We start from the raw sequence: 16,322 nt of genomic DNA on the forward strand, positions 1-16,322 counted from the left end.
CTTATTCCCTTTGAATACATTGGCAGCACATTAAAAGCACTGAGTAACATCTGATATCCTTTTACTTAAGACAAACGCCTGAGGCTGCAGTCAGGGAATGGAAGTAAAGGAAGGAACCTTCACTGGAAATAATAAATGTATGTTTGGCACTAGTATTATTTCAGTTTATCTCAAAATTGACTTTAAAATCTCAATTACTATATGTCATTCTAATGGCATACATGTATATATGTCTTTTAAAACGGGAATCACCTTGAGAAAAGTGTTCTGGCAAGCACCCTAAAAACAACGATGCCTCATACTCCAGCTAGCATAAGAAAGCAATAAAATAGTGTGTTGTGTGTAGAATTTGAAAATGACGCTATATTGATAAACTATAAACAGTGATCATTCTACAATACTTCTTCCACTACCTTAACTGGTGGGTCAAATATGAAACAAAGCCAGACTGTCTACAAAAGTAGTGTAGGTCAATATGTATGGAAAAATATGAACCTTAAAATAATACACCAAAACAGTAATTAAAACTAATATTTAAATTCAATAGATATGAATTTACATTCACTCAAAGACTGAAGATTGCGTTTGATGTAGTTATAAGCAATAATTGGCTTTGCTCGTACCTGGTGGCAGGCCGAGGTTGTTGACCCGCTGTGTGGACATCATAAACAGGGAAAAGAAAGATGGGATAAAGAGGGATGTTGTGAATAGCTCACGCAGAAAGGAATTGGTAAGTGTGGATTTTATAGTTGTAAACAGGACCAATTTGTCAAGGTTTGTTTAATTGGGTAGGGATTGTCCGTGAATTCTCCTCCTGAATTTTTGTTTTGAACGTCAATAATAAAAGCAATTTAATATATGGAAGCTTGTGTATATATTTTACAGCATTCTACTGCACATTAGCAAGATATTACACAACATCCAAAAATCATACTGCAATTGAAAGTGACCTCAAATTGGAGTAGAAAATTTAAAATGGTGTTACTTTTCTTAATACTTTTATGTCAACACAAGTTCACCAAATTTGTTTGAAAATTTTGTTCAAAATAAAAATGAAAGACTTGCTTAGATTCATAATTCCATGGTGATAGCATTTCACTCCTCCTTTTCACTCCTTCACATTGCCCTGTGTTTACCTCCTTATGTTGTAAAACCTTTTCTGAGGACTGACCCCTGAATGTGTGAGCACAGGTGAGTGGGTGGAGGGGGGTGATGCTTCTGTGTAGTGCATGGTTTTCATCTGGCAAAGGCTGCAGGAGATACAAGAAGCAGCGCTGGAGCGAGTGCAAAAGAAGGCTTTAAACTGCCATTCCACCCTCAAGCCAAGCAGAAGAAAGCATGTAAAACACATTCGCATGGCTTGGGTTACAGAACAGCCCATAACCTTGCCAAGAGCTCAGCCCGTGAAAGGTATCATGTTCTTCATAAGTCAAGATACCTTCTAAGATAGGCGGAAAGTTTTAGTTTATGAGTGGCACATAAACTTGATGTCCTCCAGCTAATGTTGGAGGCCTGCATTTTCAATTCTAAGTACGGAACTCAGATTTTTGTCATAAGGTACATAAGTGTTTTAATTTCTATTCTTTTTTGGAGCGGAGGTGACTTCAACTGACATATATTCTTGCAAGATTAAAGGAAAATAAAAGTGTTTTGAGACATTACAACCCAGATATAGACATGTATCCCAGTGATAAGACATTAAAAGCATATTTGATATGAAGCCCTGTGATAAGACATTAAAAGGCATATATAATACCAGACAAATTATTCAGTTTGGTTTTGCAGATGTCTGCTCTTAGTTGAAGTGTACTTAGTAGTTTGCTATATTCAGAGGGAAATGTTCAGTTCTGAAGTTGCCAAACTACCAAAAATTAATGCCAATAATATGAACTATAAATAACACTTGAAATAGCAATGTGACAAAGATGTCAGTTTCCCTTCATTAATTTTCTCACATTGGAAGATAGCTGACACCTGCTTTATGCAGAAACCAAATCAATTGGGGACCAACAGAGTGTGTTAGGTATGAATTCATTATGAAATCCATGTTATCTGTTTTCAGTTATTGATGTCCTGTGTGGCATTGATATCATTAGAATGTTTTCCCCTTTTCAGAGCAAAACAAAAGCACAACAGACATGCCACCCTTTGGTATAAAAATACAGGATTTGGTAGCTTAGGGAATTGTTTTATTATTGTAATGAAAGGCCCAGTGCAGCTACTGTCCTAGGCTGCAAATAATTACGATGCAATTATCTAACAAAATCCCATTCTCTGAATTTAATTCAGGACACACTTCTGTGTCGCATAGGAAAAACGATGAATGGTGCAATATGATTAGCAGCTTCTGGAATAATAAAGCAGTTAGTTGGTATACTTCTGTTGGAAACAGGAAGAGAAAGAACTCATTAAAAGCAAATTACAGATTAGGAAGCAAAGTACAGAGGTAGGTGGAGGAAATCGTTATATTTTGGGTCATTGTCAGTATTTAAATTTAGATTTAATACGGCCACCATGCAAGCGTTACTATCTAATGTGATCAACAGCATTTATTGTCATAGGTCTTTAAGCACAATCTTGAGGACCCCTCACAGGTTAAAATGGAAAACTCATCCTTTACCCCAGCGTGCAAAAGAAATGAGGATTAAAAAAAAAACAAATACAACAGAAGAAAAAAAAAAAGATGGAAGATGCTGAGAAGGGCATTGTGTGTGGATTCTCTGACCCCAACAAACAAACATCACAAATGACTGCTGTTGAAGATTCCCTGCTCAGCTACTTGTAGGCAGGGAGTATGTGAGAATCTTTTGCTGTTGTTGTTTCTGCTGAGTTTTTATTTATGGCACAGGCCCCAGGGGAAGGCAGGACTGTGGTCTTAGTGACTTGGGCCTGGACAGAGGCAGTTAAGAATGAACAGCTGCAATCTGCATTAGTGGCAGTGATCAAAGATGGTTGCAAACCACAGACCTTTGGAGTAAATAAAAATTATGTCCTGTTACTGTTAAAGATGGATGCCTCAGGGCTTTTTACTGATGTCTACAATGCCCAGTCAAGGTTCATATTAACCAAAATACATGTTTAGAAAAAAATGCACATGCACAGTACATTTGATTACGTGTGCAAGCAGACATAAGTAAGAATCTCTTACATCAATAATATATTCAATGTGGAATAAAAAAAAAGGGTGGGGGTTGATGGAATAAAAATAAAGTTCCCAAAAACATTTACAATCTCATAAACAAGTTGTTGTTTAATCATCAGTTCGTCCTTCTCAACAGCCACCCAAAAAATGGAATAGTTGCTTAATTTTTGCCCTCAAAAGAATAAGGTGCCATGGTAAATCATGACATTCCTGGACACAGGAAACCAATTAGTTTTGTAAATTGCAATTAAGCGTGGATCACCATTTATTTTAGTTAGAGATCCGAATCAGACAATCATTTCCTTATTAGAGTTCATTGAGACCACTTTCACTTATTGTTTAATATGCTGTTGTGCATTCCTATGCAGACAACTGTACAGCAAATATTGTTGAGAGTTTGAAAGCAAGCGTTGAGCACTTAACAAAATTAAGCAGTTTAATAAACAATGCTCCTTGACCTTTTGTGCAAAAAAAAGAAGAAAGGGGAAGAAAGAACCTAAAGCCTTCAAAGACTTGTCTGTTGTCACAATATATTGAGATGGGTCAGATAGTTTAAACAGCATCCCTGGGAAACACTAGTGCCACTCAAAAACGACAAATGATCTCGGCAGCAGACCTCTTGAGATAACAGAAACCGGACACCACCTCTCCGCCAAGCACACTTCTTTGTAAAAGGGAGCCCAGGTCAATCATGGGATGGCAGACGGGGCTAGAGTAGATTTAAAGAAGGAAGCTGCCGCAGGGTCAGACAGGGCAACAGTTCCGTGCCCCAAAGAGGAGACGGGTTTAGACAGTGTCAAAGGGCATTCTTTTCACACTTTTCTCCCAGTGCAGTGCAGCAGAAAACCTGCTACTTTGTCTTTAATCCTTCATTTATAGGCATTTCCTTAAAACAACACCCATGTGTAATGGACTTGTGTAATCACTTCAAATGTCAAGCGAGTCCCATGGAAACATTCTTTGTGTATCTCCATTTCTCAAACATCTACCTGAATTGTACAGGAAAATGTAAAGACCCACAAAAATACTATTTCAGACATCTTTAAAATTCTGATGTCTTCTACAATGTGCAGTGGGCAGGGGGTGGGGTGTGTGAGGGGAGGGGGGGTTGACTGAGTGGCAATTCTATACTCTAAAGTGAGAAGATTTTTAAAAAGGGAGAGAAAAATACAAACAATAGAACTGGAGCAGGAAGGATAAGCAACAGTAATTGTTTCCGGTATTAACCTCATTTCAATAAGCAAACTCCCTATAAAGACTTCACAAAGGTGGTCTGTTTTGAATGGCACAAAGCCGGGCCTGCGTGAGCGGACAAGCCTTATTCTCCTCCGGTATCAGCTAATGTGTATTCAAAGAACAGCGGAGGTCAACGTTGCCCTTATCTGCCAGTGCAAGGCTCTCACTCTGATGGGGTGAATCCTATGAGGTGGCTAGGTGTGTTCTAAAGGGTGGGAGCATTGTGGATGGGTGATTAAGGAACTGGGCTAATAAAGAGGCAATAATCAAAACCCAAGCTCCAGGGCTTTAAACAATTTTACAATAAAACAGAGTTCAAACTGGGATCAGAACATGGCAACGGTGTCAGAGACAGAATGCAAATTGGGCGGTCTAGAGACACATTGACTCCTCCAGCTGCAACTTGTGAATTTCTCCATATTTAGCTTTCAGATTGCTGTGCTTTAACTGAGAGAGGCAAGTATTGTAATTTGATGGTGAGATATCATTAAATACCTGCCTGCAGTGCTGGAGAAGACAGGGCACTGTGTGAATTGGTCAAATCTCCATTTCAACTTCTGAGGGATGTTCCTTTGTTGAATTGGAATGTGTGCAGATGCAAGCTGAAGCCATATTTAAACTTTCACTAAAGACTCAAAGCAGTTCTTGGGCAGAGAAGATAAACCAGAAAGACTAGACAATGCTACACCCCCCCCCCCCCCCCCCTTCCCTTCGCCCATCCCCCTGTCACTACCATGTAGCTTATTTTAAAACCATATGAGGAGAATATACAACCAGCCTATTGTGGGAGACAAATTCAGTCTCTATTGCTCCCTCTAGTGTTCACAGGCAATAGCACTGTTTCATCACGTCTCTGAAAGAGAGTGAGTGAGAGGGAGGGAGAGAGAGGGACAACAGAGAAAGTCCCTCCTCTGTATGACATCAGCGCTCTGTTGAGGCTGAGCTAAAGGCAGATTCAACTTCACACTTGCAATGGTCTCTGTGCGAGCAGTATACCTCGCGCTCTCAGTTGTGAGAACACGCACACTACCACTACTGTTAAAACTGTCAGTGCTACAAAAAACTGAAAGCATCTTTTAGGCTGCGACCGTCTTTGCTGGTTTTGGAGTTGAAGACTGCAAGCCTGTTATTTTTGCAACTGGTTCCCTTACATTGGATTTATTTTTTTCTGGCTGAAATTTGAAAAAGGGATTATTTTTTTTTTCTTTCTTCCTTCATTTGGCTCTTCATTTAGCAGGTAAGATTTTGCTGTAATTCAGTTTCTCTGTATGTCTAGAAGTATGTTGACTGTATCTTCTCTCTCCTTTGGTTTAAGGAAAAGTATTTCATATATCTGTTTCTGTTGCCAAGATTTTTTTTTTTATGCCCTAAAGGCATCTACCTGAATGCTATAGCTGCAGAGGGTGATCACTGTTGACAGTATATTTATTACACAATTTATCAGCTCGTAACTATTCTTGTTCCGTCCACAAACTAATGTAACATTACACTTGATAGTCCTTAAGATGAATAAAAATGTGTGATAGCATGGTAATTAAAAAAAAAACATCTTTGATGCTATATCATTCTTGAGCATAAAAAGAATATTTTCAACAGAGATCCAGCTGTCCTCTGATGCTGATTTTCCAGCTAAAAATCCATTTTTTTAAGTATGTCTTTCTAGGCAAATATTTGTATCTGTATCTGGATTGTGAATTTCCATAGAATACTGGTAATAGTCCTAAAAATAGAATTCTCACAGTTAACAGTTGCTCCCTGTCCCTGAAGTCAACAAAGCAAACATCCTTTCGATAGTCATATTCCCTTCTGAAGATAAATCAACAAAGCTGCCTTGTATAGTATGCACACTCTGCTCCTGAAGCATATATGCCTAGACAAGAGTGAAGAGTGTGCTTCGGTTTTCACTGGGTTCACTGATCCATGCTACATTATTCTGCCTTCTCTTCTCTCTAGCTCTCTATCTAGCTCAGTCTTTCCCTTTCCCTCCTGTAGAAAACCCCTCTGAACATGTACAGTACCAAGTAATCCTGCTTACAAGGAATGCATTCTGATATATTGATCTATGTTCCTATTAGTAAAGAGAAAGGTACTGTTCATCTGAAGTATGCTCTGACTGACTAGTGTCAATAGTTTCAATATGTGTCTGGAATGATGTTCGGAGGGTAACAGATCTCACATTGGAGGCTGCTTTTGCAGCACATTACACTACCTTATGACATAAGCACACACATTTTTTTCATCTCACTTTAAAAGGTCCACTTCTGTATTTAAAATTAACCCAGTCTTTTAGATTCTTTACATGTTTCCATTCATATGAGGCTGTGTGCATTAATAGCTAGTAATACTGCAGTGAGCAGAATTTTGAGTAGACACAGTTATGCACATCAGCAAGAGATGGACCAGATCAATTTGCTTTTTCAGAACTTAATACTAAAATAACACCAAAGTAATTTCAACATTAACAACAACATTAACAATGATTAACAGTGACATTGACCATATGTTCCAAGTGTTGAATATTGAAAGATATTCTATCCGTTGACTAGAGGCTGAAAGCTCAACCTTATACAAAACCATGTCACCTGTTAGTTTTAGGTTGATGAAAGCCTTCAACAGTTCCTATGTATGTGTGTGTGTGACTATGTCTGTAGCCTAAACATGAGGATCTGTTAACTTCTCTAAGCATTTGTTTTATGGATGATTGTTTTTCTTATTAATGAAGCAAATTGCATGTGTATTTGATTATCTATTTATTTATGTTACCTTACAGAATGTTTGTAATCAATTTTTTTTTCTCCACTTTTTGCAATCACGGTTTGGAAATTGTAGTACTGGCAAGCATGAGGTGATTTTTACATATTGATGGGGGTGACCACATGTTTTGTTGGTTTCTTCCCTTAAAATTTAAAGGAATTATCAGGAATAGATAGAGATCAATATTTTGATAGTATTCACAGCTGTTGAATCACATAGTAAGTAAATTAACCGACATTTCTCTATACCAAATCTAGAAACTCCCATTGTGTCCAGAGTCAAATGCCTGAGGCATGCACCCTTAGTGGTCAATCCAACAATATTAGAATAGATAGTTAAAGATTGATTTATCTTTTGTAGCCTCAGGGGGATCTATATCCCTCCATATATAGACAACAGAGCCATTCTGAATTCCCAAATGCTCCAAACCTTTTGATAAAGATGGAAAAATATTGCAAATTTAAACGATTTAAGTTTTTTAATAACTTGCAACCTTGTGAAATGCCATGACGTATAACCTCATGCATGTGGCTGTATTCCAAAGAGCATCTAGATAAAAGCACAACACATTTTCTAGCTTTTCACTCTGTTTACACATGTTACTTAATTTTGGATCCATGCTTGGGTAAAGCAGACTTCCCTCCATGACTACCTTTGTTTTGGGGTGCCAAGGCTGAAATCACTGTGCTAGGCAGGCGGGTGGGGAGTGTGGTAATTAAGGGCCAGTGGGGTGGATACCGGCATGAAACGCTTAACCTGCCAAGGCTTGGACTTTGGCATCTCACAGTGCCTACCACCCCCAAGTGGGGAAGAGCTCGCGCAGCTACAGCAGAGCTTCCATGCAGCCCACTCCAAAAGAAATTACCCATCCCAAACAGGGTAAAAAAGCAGGGCCAAGTTTGGTCATCTGAAGTTAGAAATAGAAATGCATTAGTGCAGGACCTGTTCCTGTTTCATTAATATTTATTTTTTCCCTGTTCATTTAAGTAGGACATTGGAAGACCAAGCACATGCGCATATATGCACACACAAATGCGTACACTTGTGCAGACACACACACACACACGTGCGCACGCACACACACACACACACACAAATGCACATGAACTGCAGTGTACCGCATTTTCTTAAATATCTACCATATAAAAAGGGTCTTCATTTGTCCAGGCCTTTGCCAAGCTTACGGTGGCTTTGTTTTGTACTAGGCTCTGAGTAAAAGTAGCTGCAGCATAAACTGTATTCACAATTGTCCACTGCATGTTTTTTAACAACTTAAAAAACAGAGAAAGGAAAAAAAAATCTACCATCTTTGCAGTATAAGCGCTTATTCCAAGTAAATAGCTGATATATATTACACCATTCCACAAAAAGTAGAAAAATTAGAATGTTCTGGCAAATGAGAAAGTGCTAATGCCAGGTATGAAAAGCAGCACTTAGATTTATTAACAAAAACCCTGCCCAAACCCCCCTGGAAGCTGATTCTAAACTCCTTCTGCTTGTCTGGTATCAAACAATGGACCTGGGGCACTTTGGGGGGAAATCCGATGATTGTAGAAAGAAAAAAAAAACAGGCATCCAGTGAGGTAGAAAGGCAGTCTGCTCACACCATGAAGCCAGTAGGCCCTGCCTGGTTAAGAAAGCCCTCCCACACACAGAGAAACGTTCTTCCACTTGCTGGCCTCTACTCTTGGCAAAGACTATGGACAATGCCATGTTACGCTCTGTGTGGTGTCTGGGATTTTTTTCTTTCTTTTTTTTGCCCACCACACAATCACTCATCAAATTTTGTCCCTCAATTCCCATTTTTAAGCAACTTCCTAGAGAGAACAAACCAAAAAATAATGGTGGCCTATCCATCTGTTTCTTATTACTCAAACTGGGTATCTTTTTTGAATGGACAAGGAAAAGAGTGAGCTTAGTCCTGTTTGAAAACTGGGAATTAATTAGAAACATTTACTGAGCAGATGGCCCGTGCAAACATGCTTTCTCTTCAAAATGTGAATGGATTTAGTGGGCTGTAGGGAGTAACTCTTGGGTTAGAGCTAGAGCACATTTATGACATACAGTTCACCAGCCACATTATGAATGAATCCACCTCATCCACATAAAGAGATGCACAAAATTTACTTCCCATTTTCTTAACCTGCAAGAAGACCAGCCATCACATTTCAACAGTTCAAGATGCATACAACTTATATGTAATCAAGTTAGCGCACAAACATAAAATCCAAATCAATCCGTGATCAATTTGAAATGAAGATTTAAAGTGATACACATATTATTGTTTCAAAAAACCCATCAGATTTTCTCAAATATTTACACTGGTATGTACATGCTTAAAAACCCAGTAGGCTTCGGATTCTAAAGTTGACATCAAGACTTGCACTCTGAGCTCACTACCCAAGAGCACGTTTACTTAATCACCATTACGTTTGAAGTGACCTGTGCAATGTCTGATCTTTGTGCAGAAGAAAACACAAACAGCCACAACAGAACCACAAGTGCAGCTGTTTGCCAGTCCTACCAAACACCTCTGTATTTTAGTGTCCTGATGCCAATTGTTTTGTTTATACGTTCTGATAAGAGTCAGAGATGATTAGATTAATGCTGTATAGCACCCTTCATAATCCCATGACTGAAAATAAAATGGTAGGCTCTTCCTCACACAGGTAAAAATAAAAACGTTCAAGGAGTTGGTACAACAGTGAAGTGAGAGCACTTTCTGTCCTACATGAATGTAAATGGAAAATCAGCTTTCAATTCAAATTTGCCACATGCATTTTCATTTGCGCTGAACTGCTGTTGGATTTAACATATTCATATATGGTGCAATAAATGAAGAGATGAATTTTGTTGCTCAGATAAGATAAATATAAACCTTGCCTGAAAATCCCATACCAAGTCTATTTATTCCCCTTTTATGTTTTTTTTTTTTTTTGTTTACATTTTCTTCCTAACTCATTTTCATGCTTTCATTCTATATTCATTTACATGTGTTGTGTTAAGGACTGGTGCCCTACATCTCCTACGCAAAAACATTCTTAAAATAACATTTTGGTCGCCACATCTGTTGTTTTTCTTCAGACTCTAATCCACAAATACAATATTAGAGTCAGGACTGTATTTAGGTGACACAAAAGGAGAAGAACATATCATTAGACTGCCTAGTAGGTACTCCAATCAAGTTACAAAGCACTCACTCACTAATTTTGCCTGACCAAAGGCTGTTACCATTTAATGACAGTTACCCTGCAAATAGCTTACATGTTTTGTACCCAAATTATGAACAGCAATGTACTATAAAAGTTTGAAGGCGCTGAACATGACATCAGCAGACAGATTTTGTTCGGCAGGGAGCATTCTATTTTTACACAGCGTGAGTACATCACAGAAGTTGCATATGGATGATGCAAGGGGAAGTTTGAAGCAAGGACAGGGTATATTCTGAAAGCTTTGGATGGTCTGAGGTAAACTGGGTGGGAAGTTCAGCATTCATCAAGATTTGAGAGATGCCAAGCACATCTGCAATGTACATTTTTAACCAGCTCTGGGTTTATAATTCATGAGCTCATGGGCAGCCCCTGGGCTTCACCAGTCTGCTCATTGCAACAGTCTTAAGAGGGACTTAACAAGAGAACAGATCAGTGGACTCAGGTTGTTCCTGATATATATATATTTTTTGAAGTCCAAAAACAGTTTAGACTTATTTTATTGTAAAGTCTCTGAGGTTCACGTAAATGTTCCTGGCCAAGGAATTCTATTACTGTCCCTTTCATCAGGCATCAGCTATTTTATCCTTGCTTTCAGGACTTTTTGTTTAAATTGTCTTTTAATACACCATATTATATGCCACCTGTGCATGCAAAGTAAGCAGTGCCTAAATATGAACATGAACCCCATGCTATGGGCTTTAGCCTTTGGTAACAACAAATTTAAAATTGTGAGCTGATTGGCAAGAACAGGTCCATGTGGTTTCTGGGCCAGATGCTGTTTTTGGAGACTGTTGGGCAAGCACTGCAGGGGACAAAAAAAAAGAAAAAAAAACTTTGATGCCATAGTAAGCACTCATTACAGGGTCAAACATTTCTATTTTAAATATATTTTGGGTTCATCTAAGCTTTTTCATACCATGTGTATGCATGCATTGACTAAAATAAATCTATTTTGAAATTACTCACAAAAGATTGATAGTGGTTTGATCGTGTGACCCCTGCTCTCAGTCTTAAATTAAAACAACCAAAGTCCTTTTCTCATGTTAACAGTTTGCGTACTTGCATTATAATAATGTTACACCATTGATTTATTGCCCGGCTGTGCTTGTCCATCATTGTTACATGCATGGCAAATTATAATTGCATCTGTATGAATCCAGTCTTGTAGCTAACCTTGTCAATCACTCAAATTGTTCTTTCAGAGATTAGCACAAGGTCGGGACACGAGGGAGAGTTGATTTCAGCTCAGAGCAAGTGACCGAGCGATGCTGTGACTTCAGGGCCAGGGATTTTCCATCCTGTTCGGACAGCGCGAACCCCATGGCCCGAGGAATTCAACCAATCCCGGCAGAGCTGGACAAATGACTTTTGTGACCAGTTTGGAATTAGCCATTTGTCCCAGAGGAGAGGTGTTGGGGAAATGCCAGGGGTGGAATTCAGTGCAAAGTGGGCTGGATTGGTCCCGAGGTAGATTTATTGTTGGATATCCAGCAGCACGCAGCTGCTCTCATGGACACCGCACCGGCGCTTGGGCTCCAGAAACATGAATGGTCTCCCTGAGGAGACGCAAGAGCTGCTGTTTTCATCCCCTTCAAAGAGAGGAGCCTCCAAGAGATACAAAGGGTCTAATTTGTGTCGCAGTTGCTGGCCCCGACAATAAAGGGATTCTACACGCACGGGGGTTTCATTATTCCACAAATCGCATTCCTGCACAGGAGCAGGAAGCTTAAGGTTTGTCTTCAAGCAGAGGCGCTCTTTATGGGCTTATCTGCCATAGGGCACCCTTTGTAGGGGATGAACACTGAAAAGCGGGGGACAAGTCAGGAGGTCGGCAGTACAAACAAGGATCAGTTCGGCAAATACTGATTTGACAGGATATTACCAAAGAGGCCTGAGACCACATTGATCAACTCTCCCTTAAAAAAAAAAAAAGAAAAAAGCTTACCTAATAAGCTTTAATTCAGCTCCATTGGCTCTCTGCACAAGTGAAGGATTTGCCAAATATTTAATATCAGGTAAGAAAAATATGAATGCCTTTTGTCATTTTATGCTTGAGTGATTAAAGCACAGCTCACAGGGATATGTGCTGGAAGGCAAGTCATCAGATTTCACTGCTATTTATCAATATTATAATAAGTAAGGAAATAACATTTTCTTAACAAATGCAAATTTTTATGGCTTAGTTCATACTTTAAAAATTGCACATTAATGATTAAGCTTCATGGTGTGGATATGCTTTTGTGGAGAATCAAAAAACAATTGGGTATTATAAACCAAAAGTTAGACACTCAGGCCTGATTCTTTGGAATTGCTTAAATAACATTTACCTTGTTTAAGGTTAATATACAAATCATAGATTTTGTAAAATATGCAATTCTTTCTTTAAAATCTTTTGTTTTTACTGTTTAAAAAAGTAATCATAAATGAAGAAGAGAATTGTATTAATGCATATGGGGATTTTAATTAAAATAATGCTTGAGGCTACAAAGGTGAACAATACTACAGCATATTTTCCTTAGAAGAACCACTACTTTTGATGTGAGCTATGTCTCATGAGTGATTAATAGTAAATTTGGTTTTCAGTAACCTTGAGGCTTAGTTAACCAGGCATCAATACAGGTTTATTAGTATCTACTTAATATTAATAATCCTTGGTAATGCAAAAAAGAACTTTGCAATCCAACTAGGTAAAAAGTGAACTAACAAAATTGCATATTTATAAAAACAAAGTATATTATTTTGCACAATTTGTAACCCTTTGTCTGAAGACTTTCTTCCCCTTTATTGTCTGCACCTCTGAAACCTAAAATGAATGGGAAGACTCATGTCTGGAGACTCATAATTCAACTCAGAATTAAAGTATAATCTGGATTCTGAGTGTTGTTGAATATAGTGGATGTCAATGCCCAGAGCAGACATATGTATCTATGTATTCTGGAGCGAAATATCAGTTTTCCCACTTTCAAGCTGAGCATACAAATGCACATGTATCTAATTAGAGCTAATGTTGTCTCTTTATTAGACAATGCATATCTGCTGTTCTTTATTTTGCAATAATTTATATTCAACTCTCATTCTTTAAATTATCCATTTGTTATATGGTGATAGGTATGCAAACCTGGTGGTAAATACCAATAAGTATCACACAGACTCTTAACCTGAGAGATACTAACATGCACAACCCTACCAAAGGGAATGCTGTGGACATAACACGGTAGAGGGCAATTTAGCAAGAAATAATTCAATACTAGAACTGCCATACTCAGACATACTCCTCCAGTTGCATTAATACATGGACATTTAAGGCATATAAATGTTATGTCAGATTGTTTGTTAGAGGAGTAGTACAATCCCCCAATGTTATTTCAATATGTGATGATGCATTTACATTTGTTGTGCAAGCTGACTCTTTTGTGCATGTCTAAGTGTATAAGACAGTGGTTACTGTGGGAGTGGTCTTGAATAATAACATTGTAAATTACCTGCTAATGATACTGTTCCTTAAATGAAAGTAGGTCCCCTGAGAATACCTATGATTTTTCATAATAAGCACATTTTACAGAGAGAGGAGGAAGCTATATAATGATATGCTACTTTTTCCATAGAGCACACATAACCAAGCCTCTTTCATCATTATGATTACTGACTTATTTTAAAATGTTAGGCATGCCTTGTAGAACATGCTGTTTTTACAAAGCTCTAGTGAGCGTGAATTAAACTTTTCCCATACTTGTCTTTTTCTAGGCTGCTCAGAGTCAGCTTCTGCTGAAAAAAATACCAGTTCAGAATGACTGACAAGTCCAGATCCTGCCTCCTCTTCCTGACCAGAATAGGGCTACTTCTGGGCCTGACAAGTCCTTTGGTAAGATCAACCTCCTGCCCTTCATCATGCCGCTGTGATGGGACCTTCATCTACTGCAACGATCGCGACCTTACCTTTATCCCACTGGGCATTCCGGAGGATGCCACCATCCTCTATCTGCAGAACAACCGCATCAATAGCGCTGGCATTCCCACAGAGCTGCGCAGGCTCAACCAGGTGGAGAAGATTTATCTTTACTGTAACAATCTGGATGAGTTCCCCACCAACCTGCCCAGGAATGTCAAGGAGCTGCACCTGCAGGAGAACAACATCAGGACTATCACACATGCCTCGCTGGAGCAGATCCCCTTCATTGAGGAGCTGCACCTGGATGATAACTCAGTGTCAGCTGTCAGCATAGAGGAGGGGGCCTTCCGGGACAGCAACCACCTCCGGTTGCTGTTCCTTTCCCGAAACCACCTGAGCTCCATCCCCCTAGGCCTACCCATGACCATCGAGGAACTCCGATTTGATGACAACCGCATCTCTTCCATCTCCGAAGAGGCCTTGCAGGACCTCATCAACCTGAAGCGCCTGATCTTAGATGGAAACCTCCTCAACAACAAGAGGATAGGGGAGATGGCCTTTGTGAACCTGATCAACCTCACAGAGCTCTCACTAGTGCGGAACTCTCTCACTGCGCCCCCAGCAAACCTTCCAGGCACCAGCCTGGAGAAGCTGCAGCTGCAAGACAACCAGATCAACAAGATTCCAGTGGGGGCCTTTGCCTTCCTGCGGCAGCTTTACCGTTTGGACTTGTCAGGCAACAACTTGAGCAGCTTGCCCCTGGGTGTTTTTGATGACCTTGACAACCTTACTCAGCTGCTCCTGCGCAACAACCCTTGGCATTGTGACTGCAGAATGAAGTGGGTGAGGGACTGGCTGCGCACACTGCCCACCAAGGTCAACGTGCGTGGACTGATGTGCCAGGGTCCTGACAAAGTCAAAGGGATGGCTATCAAAGACCTTGCCACAGACCAGTTTGACTGCACTGTGGCTGACATCCCACCAACCTTTGAGACTGGTACTATTTCAAACAATTTGCCACCTTCTAGAGGACAATGGCCTTCCTTTGTTACCAAAAGACCAGTAGTCAAAGGGCCAGATCTCAGCAAGCACTATCGCAGTACCCCCCCCTCGGGCAAGAAGATCACCAACATCAGTGTGAGATCCACTGGAGCAGAGACTGTGCACATTTCCTGGGAAGTGGCACAGCCCATGACAGCTTTGCGGCTCAGTTGGCTGAAGATGGGCCACAGCTCTGCATTTGGGTCCATCACTGAGACCATCGTTCAAGGAGAGAAGACGGAATACTTGCTGACTGCTCTGGAGCCCGACTCGTCTTATCGAATATGCATGGTTCCCATGGAAACCAGCAATATTTACCTTTCTGACGAAACGCCTGTCTGTATAGAAACAGAAACGGGGTCTCTAAAAGCATACAAACCCACCACAACCCTGAACCGAGAGCAAGAGAAAGAACCTTACAAAAATTCCACTCTACCTTTAGCGCCCATAATTGGTGGGGCTGTGGCATTCCTGGCAATCATCATGCTAGCATTGGTGTGTTGGTACCTTCACAGGAATGGGTCTCTATTTTCCAGAAACTGCACCTACAATAAGGGTCGGAGGAGAAAAGACGACTATGCTGAGGCAGGAACTAAGAAGGATAACTCCATCTTGGAAATCAGAGAGACCTCATTTCAAATGATACCAATAAACCCAGGGATTGTGTCCAAGGAAGAGTTCATAATACACACTATTTTCCCACCAAACGGCTTGAGTCTGTACAAGAACCCGCATAGTGAAAACAGCAGCATCAACAGAAGTTACAGAGACAGTGGAATACCTGATTCGGACTATTCCCATTCATGATAATGAACATGGATGTGAGACTTCTGATTATAAAACATGACTTTGAAACTGGTGAGTCTTTGGCAAAACACTGGATTTAAAAGACTGAAGTAGCAATGTTCTATACATTTGCCATATTTATATTTATGGAGTTTGGTTTAGATTGCAGGTAATCACCGTGCAGTCAGTGTGCGTTGTCACTAACTGCAGTTCTATATTTTAGAAATTTGTAGTAATTTGTACTGTATTTTCTTTGCTGAAG

The 16,322-nt window shown here is 39.7% G+C and overlaps 1 protein-coding gene across 1 annotated transcript; it reads left to right on the top strand.

The window, feature by feature from the left end:
* Positions 1 to 12,282: 12,282 nt before the first annotated feature.
* LOC118785447 (leucine-rich repeat transmembrane protein FLRT3-like) lies at positions 12,283 to 16,081 on the top strand. The gene is made up of 2 exons (XM_036540089.1): positions 12,283 to 12,359; positions 14,089 to 16,081. Exon 2 carries the CDS (start codon positions 14,132 to 14,134, stop codon positions 16,079 to 16,081), a length of 1,950 nt encoding a protein of 649 aa, XP_036395982.1. The 5' UTR covers positions 12,283 to 12,359; positions 14,089 to 14,131.
* Positions 16,082 to 16,322: the final 241 nt, after the last annotated feature.

The sequence above is a fragment of the Megalops cyprinoides genome, chromosome 1 (assembly GCF_013368585.1).
Source record: "Megalops cyprinoides isolate fMegCyp1 chromosome 1, fMegCyp1.pri, whole genome shotgun sequence".
Taxonomy (NCBI): domain Eukaryota; kingdom Metazoa; phylum Chordata; class Actinopteri; order Elopiformes; family Megalopidae; genus Megalops; species Megalops cyprinoides.